The sequence below is a fragment of the Morone saxatilis genome, unplaced genomic scaffold (assembly GCF_004916995.1).
Source record: "Morone saxatilis isolate NCDOM2014 unplaced genomic scaffold, NCSU_SB_2.0 Contig17, whole genome shotgun sequence".
Classification (NCBI taxonomy): Eukaryota; Metazoa; Chordata; class Actinopteri; family Moronidae; genus Morone; species Morone saxatilis.
In genome coordinates this window covers 1535236-1541689 of record NW_023339729.1, presented here as the reverse complement: position 1 = coordinate 1541689, position 6454 = coordinate 1535236, and the positions used below count along the sequence as shown (strand labels likewise).

The window sequence follows — 6454 nt, the reverse complement described above, 5'->3', positions numbered from 1 at the left end:
TGTGTGTGTGTGTGTGAGAAGGACCTTGTCATACTCAAGAATCCATACAGTTTGTCATCTGTATTTTACTTTAATATGTAAACATCTCCTGTACAGTACATCATATCATCATCATCTAGCAATTTGATTTCAAGTATGCCAACTCTATAAATATTCAACAATAAAATGCTTTAAAAATGAACATGAAACATATATTAAGCAAACTGTGGCACTGAGTAAAGCTAAACATGACATAACACCACAAAATAATCATAGCAAAAAGCATTTGTCCATGCGTGGCCGGGTGCTCCAATTATTGATATCTATGAGAGGAAATGCTTAAAAGATTTTAAATGTTTAAAACATTTTCTCAATGCAAATATAATCTAACAAAAACTGGAATACAACTTGTAAAATGACTTTGCATGCCACCAACAATGGCAGTGATAGACAAACTTTGTTCTCTGAAGTGACACTTAACATTAAACACTTACATTAAAATGATTATTAAAGAAACAGTATATTTGATAGCAACTTAGCATTACCCAATGTGCCATTATTCCATAATGATAGACTGTTTGAAAGGTTACAATCCCAAATCATCTGGACTCAGTAAAAACGAGGCCGCCAGGGCAACTGCTGGGGAACCCACAATGTCGAGTGTTCTTTTCAGACACTTAGCTAGGGATCTGTTTGCCACTGTCACTATTACACTGCTGAATGTGGGTATTTAATCTACAAGATCCAGTGTGTTCATTGTAGAACTAGCTCATAATCATTCAGCCTCTTATACTGTAAAGGTCTGTATGTTCACATCCGCAGGTTAAACATTTTCATTGCTCATTTTCATACTTGATATTATAGGCCACAGGCCCTTCCATGGTAAATCCAAGGTAGAAGGATACTTCCTCCCGGCTGTATCCGCTTCGAATATCACCCAGGTAAACTGGACGTACTAGCATTTTTAGATTGCCACCATAGTTAACGTAAATGTCACCATTTTCTGATGTTCCTTTAATCCTTAACAGCTTCTTCTGGATCTCTGGCTCGTTCCATACAGCACCACTCTGCCACAGATGGTGCAGGTTACGTGGTTGACTGCTTTGGCCACTGTTGGAGGCTTGCTTTGAAACAATTTGATCAAGCTTTACCTTGGGAACTATTCGTTTGAGTCCACTGGATTTCCCAAGGAAGAAATGAGCAACAGCATTCCTTGCAGGTAACATGTGAGAGAAGCGTCGATGAAAAGATTTCTTGGCTGATGTGATGTACGTGCTGATATTTTTGTATGATGCTGAGCTTTCAGGCCCTTGGTCTTTTGTAGGCCACATTAGCAACATGGAGAGGTAGTACAGCTCTGTCAGATTTGAATGAGTACCCTCCTTTTGCAGTACCTCATTAAGAAGGGAGACCAGCTCCTCATATTTTATCAGCAATTTGTTGGAGGGCTTCAAGCTGTGAACAACAATGTTTGCCAAGATGAAGTTGACTGTATCTGACACATATTTGTGGGGTGAGTTGTCAAATATAAACTGCCATTTTTGGAAAATGTGCTCCATTTCCTGCCAGCCTCTGTCATACAAGCACTGCAGAAGTCCAGCAAATGAGTCTGCTCGTTTCCCTTCCAGATAGCACCTCTGATCAACTATGTCCTGACGGAGACTGAGATTGGGCTTGCTGGCTTTTTCAGATGCTTTCTCCTCCTCCGAAATGCTAAATATTTGCATGTATTTTTTAAAGGACTCAGAAACCTTTCTCTTGTTTCTTTCGTCAGCTGTCTCCCTTTCCTGAGACCTAGGTTTTAGGTATGTGAAGTAGTTCTCAAAGAAAGTGAATATTTCCTTTAGCCTTGGCTTCAAAGAGACTAGAAATTTCTCATGGTCTGCCAGGACAGAGACAAGCTGGTTAATGGCTGTGTTGCTCAAATCATTTAAGTTGCTCACTTGTCCACCTTTCAGGAATTGTAGCATTTTATCCCTCCTATGTCTGTCACTGACAGCAAAAATAGGAAGCTCTTTAATGACATCAAGGAGAATCATAATGACTTCTGTCTCTCCAACATAGCCTGATGTATTGTAGGATGTTTGCCTTTTTTTGTGGCGTGTATCAAATGGATCAAATGAATCATCCTTCTTGGCTAGCTCTTGTGAATCCTGGAATGCAGTTACAGCATGGGATGCTAAGTGTAAGCATCTGTCAAGTGTTTCTGGAGTGAGAACCTCAGAATCTTCAATTTCTTTTTTGAGGTGGCTCTTGTACACTTGACCGACTGTATCTGCAATGTATGAATTGGAATTTTTCTGCTGTGCATCCAAAGCCCACTTGAGGGCAGATTTAAAGTCTTTCTCTTTCAAGCAGAAATGTCTTGCCAGTGCTTGTGGCAGTGTTGCACTTCTGTCAAACCTCAATGTGGCTCTTTCTAAGACCTCTTTAATTTTGTCAGGTCCTTCCTTCTCATGTATGCATTCAATCAGAGGGGAAAACAAAGTGTCTTTGTCATCGCCTTGTTCTTTTCGGTGACGTGTGATGAGCATGCTATGAATGCTTTGCACTAGGAAATCCTTTCCCATGCATGATTTGTAGAGTTTGTCACAGTGTAAAAAGTTAATAGTTATCTCAGACAGAGAAAGAGTGTGTTTTTGGGTAAGAACATCAAGACAGTTACTGGCAATCATTTGGTGTAAGAATCGTACTGCTTGATAGTTGCCATGCTCTTCAACAGTGAAAGTGATCATCAGTGTGGAATAGGGATTCATTATATCATCAAGACTTTCTTGCTTCCACAGAGCATTTCTTATCCCAAGTAACTCTTCACACAAAGAGAGTGACATGTAGGATCCATTTACAAAGGTGTTCAGCAGAGCCAGAAAGGATAAAAGCCTACCCTGTTGGGTAGTGGCGTCAATATCTTTGACAATGTTGTTCACCAGATTTGTGATGTAAGTCTCACTGAAGTTATTTGTCATGATCATGAAAGCATAGAAGGTGTCTGGCTTTTCATGGTTATCCTTGAGTTGTTGAAATTTATGAGAAAACAAACTCTGCTCTTTGGCTGACAACTTGTTGGTGATGGACACATTTGGAATGCGGCTATTTCTGCTGCTCTCATCAGGGAAACGGGTTCTCTCACAGTTCACTATGATTACCATGAGATTTTGCTTCCTATCACTGGCGACATTCAGGATGCACTGCTTTAGGCCCTCTACATCATCCCAGTTGTCCACCAAGAGGAGTACAGGTACATAGCCTGGCTGCTCCTGTTTGCCATATGTCAGCAGGTTTATGACTTGAGCTGCAATTTCTTTATTGGCTGCCATGTTGTTTTTAACAACAGTGCATCTGAACTTCCTTCTCAAGTCCCAAAGAACGTGCCACGCTAGAGTTGTTCCCCCACATCCTGGGTGGTGGAAAAGATTGATCATAACACATGGAGATGTGTAGCCTTCTGTAGGAGTGATCAGGTCATACAGCTCATTGTATTTGTCTCGTTTGATGAATGGCAGGCTGCCGTTCTTTTCAGAAAGATAAAAGTTCCACCATGAAACTTGACCTCCTCTGTAAAAGTCCTCCTCTGTTGTCCTCTTGAACTCCTGAAAGGATTCATTTGTTTCAATTTCTGTGTTCTCACATTCATTTTCACACAAGATGTCTAAATCAGTCATCAACTCTTCATCCTTTTTTGTTAGCAGGACTGAGCTTGAGCCTGTGGATGGCAAGAACCTCCTGGAGGACTGTGTTTGAGGTTCTTTAAGCTTGCTTATGGTGCTGGATATTTCATTCAGACTTAGTTCATAGATGCATTTATTGGTGATATCCTCCTTACAGCGACGCTCTATCAGCTGCTTCCAGTGATTGAATACGGTGGAGTCTTTGCATATGCACAACATATTGTCGAACCCTTCTAGTGTGCGATAAATTGCACAGAAGACCTCCAAAATTGGGCTTGAGATGTCAGTTACTTCTGAGTGAAGAATGAATACCACCAGGAGTCTGTCTTTGGAAAGAAAATCTGGGTTGAAAAGCAATGAAACCATGTTGTTGATATCACCACAGCGTTTTTTAAGCCATTCACTAGGTGTTAGTGGCTTGTCTGTCTCACTGTCTTCATTCACTCGCCCATTGCAGAAGACCCAACTTGTTTGCTTGAACAAGTTCAGCTTTTGAATGATTGCAGTTACACTGTCCTGAGTGGTGTACATGCGTGGATAGTGCAAATTGGCTATGTGATCTCTTCTGTAAAAACTGCATGTTCCATTCACATCAGACTCTGGGTCAAACTCAAGTACCGCAAACAACTTAATCTCTTTCAGAAAATCCAAGTGTCCCAGTTGACTTGAATGGCATTTGTCAGTGACAACAATGACCTGAAGGGAATTCTCAAAGGCATTTCTTCCACGAGTTAACAGCTGTTTAAGCCTTTGGCCCTGGTTGCCTTGGGAGGGATGTTTTTCATCCTTTTCCTCGGCTGTCTTTCGTGCTGATGCCCAGCACTTGACTTTATCGATCAAACTTTTCACCTTCTCTTGGACAATCCGAGGATTAGGATCTGCCAAAATGTTGATTGACCTTGGGCCATCACGGACAAAAAGACATTCAGTCTTGCACTGTTGCTTTTTTTCTGCGGATGCAATACTCAGTGGAGTATAGAAAATATTTTCTTGCATCCCTGAATATGTTGGAACTACATCAACCTCAATCACCCATTTATCTGAAGTTGTTCCATCTTCAGAATGAACTTGTATAAAATTCGGAGGCCTGATACACATTCTGGCAATATTTATGTGCTTTTCTTCAAAATATTCGCTCAGACATGATTCAAATGCTTCGTTATATATACTGAAAGAGGTGATCTTGTGCCCAACTACCTGACCATGTCCCTCTCCTGGCTGGTTGTTCACTCCAAAATGAATAGTGCCATTGGTTCGTGAATTAATGCAGCTCGCAGCAAAACAAAACACTTCCTTTGTGAATTCATAAAGGATCTCTCTTTCACTGGCTTCGTTTGCACTGGGAAGAAGCTGGTACTCATGGACAGGGTCAAGAAGATTACTTGGACCGGCTATGGGAGGAAGAATGTAATTTTGTATGTAAAAGATGGAAGAGTTGTTTTTGTCAAAGGGTCGGATCTGGCATATCGGTTTCTTTAGTTGTAGAAATGTTGCACTGTCAGTCATTTCTGTATTTAATTTTGTGTCGTTTAATGTCTTCTGATCTATAACAGATCTTATTTTGTTTCTTGCTGTCTCCAAAATAAGCATTGTGGAGCTTAGACTTTGAACTCCTGAATCTGATGACACTGTTTCAGTTTCCACAGATTCGTCCATATTTCCTGACACATCCTGCATCTCTGTACTTTTCCATACTTCACCTTCTCTTGGTTCGGTATGACTCTTTGGTATTCTCAAGCTTGGCTCCAAATTTTTTGAATGCTTCCTTAATTTCTCAATCTGTCGTATGATTTGTATTGCCGGTGCTGGTGGGACATCTAGTTCTAGCAAGTCTTGTTTCTCAAAGCAGACTAAGCAAGCTCCTGACAACTCTTGGTCATAGAGATTCTGTGCAATTTTCTGTGGTACTCTAAGTTTAACAATCAGCCAGTCTTTCACATGTTCTTTGGTCCAGTCCTCAATCAGTGGTGGGAGTATGAGGTCATATTCTCCCTGTATGCCAAGAAGTTAAAAGAAGATTTAATTGCAGAAGAATTAATGTTGGATATCTTTTCAAACACACCACTACTATAAATAACATTAAAAAGCCTCAACATACTTTTTTGTCCTGTGGCCTACCAACTGGGAACCATGCTGCCACTTGTGTCACATTCCTGTAAACAAACAACAAGAAATACACTTAATTATAGCAAAATAAACTGTATCCTGTCTACAACAATTATTTTCCGCCTGAAAGCCAATACAGTAAAAGGGCATTGTACACATTGTTTGTACTTCGGATGAAGGTTAAGCTTTAGTTCAGTTGTGATGATCAGTCAATATACATGCATCAATGTTCAATTGATATGTGTATCTATGTGTTGAAATATTGAAATAGAATGTGGACATATCTTGATCTTGTGTCTTATCTTAGGTAAGAGCCAACAAAAGTCTTACCGTTCATCTACAGATGTATTATCAGGACACATATCTGGCGGCGAGCTCCTTGACCTATCACTCTTCAGAGAAGGGCTTGTTGGTGATGTAGGTTTTTCGAAGTTTGTATTCATCCTGTCTGTCTTAGCAAATGGACGGTTCCTAGACGTGATACAAAGAAAGGTGAAAGTTGTAAATGGTGCTCTATGTAAGCTCCTATTACAGAATGTCAAGTCAAGACAATTTTGTTTATACTGCCCAATATGACAAATTTGGACCGGAATCCATCATCATCATCATCAGTCACTACTGTTAGTGTAGTTGTTGTTACTGTTGTTGCTGTGCACCTTTTTCTCTGTCTCTGTCGTTCTGTCTTTACCTCTCTCTCTCTC

The 6454-nt window shown here is 40.3% G+C and overlaps 1 protein-coding gene and 1 long non-coding RNA gene across 2 annotated transcripts in view; one reads left to right on the top strand and one right to left on the bottom strand.

Annotated features, from left to right (window-relative positions):
• The window catches only part of LOC118327545, a 21696-nt gene that overhangs the window by 2041 nt on the left and 13201 nt on the right, over window positions 1-6454 (top strand). The gene's annotated exons all lie outside the window — the stretch shown is intronic.
• Window positions 46-6454, bottom strand: part of LOC118327543 (sterile alpha motif domain-containing protein 9-like) — a 9173-nt gene continuing 2764 nt past the window's right edge. Inside the window, exons 3-5 of the mRNA XM_035660949.1 lie at window positions 6084-6224; window positions 5746-5800; window positions 46-5639 (exon numbers count right to left, since the gene is read on the bottom strand). Coding sequence (XP_035516842.1) covers window positions 813-5639; window positions 5746-5800; window positions 6084-6224 — 5023 coding nt within the window. The 3' untranslated portion in view covers window positions 46-812. The remainder of the gene's footprint in view (window positions 5640-5745; window positions 5801-6083; window positions 6225-6454) is intronic.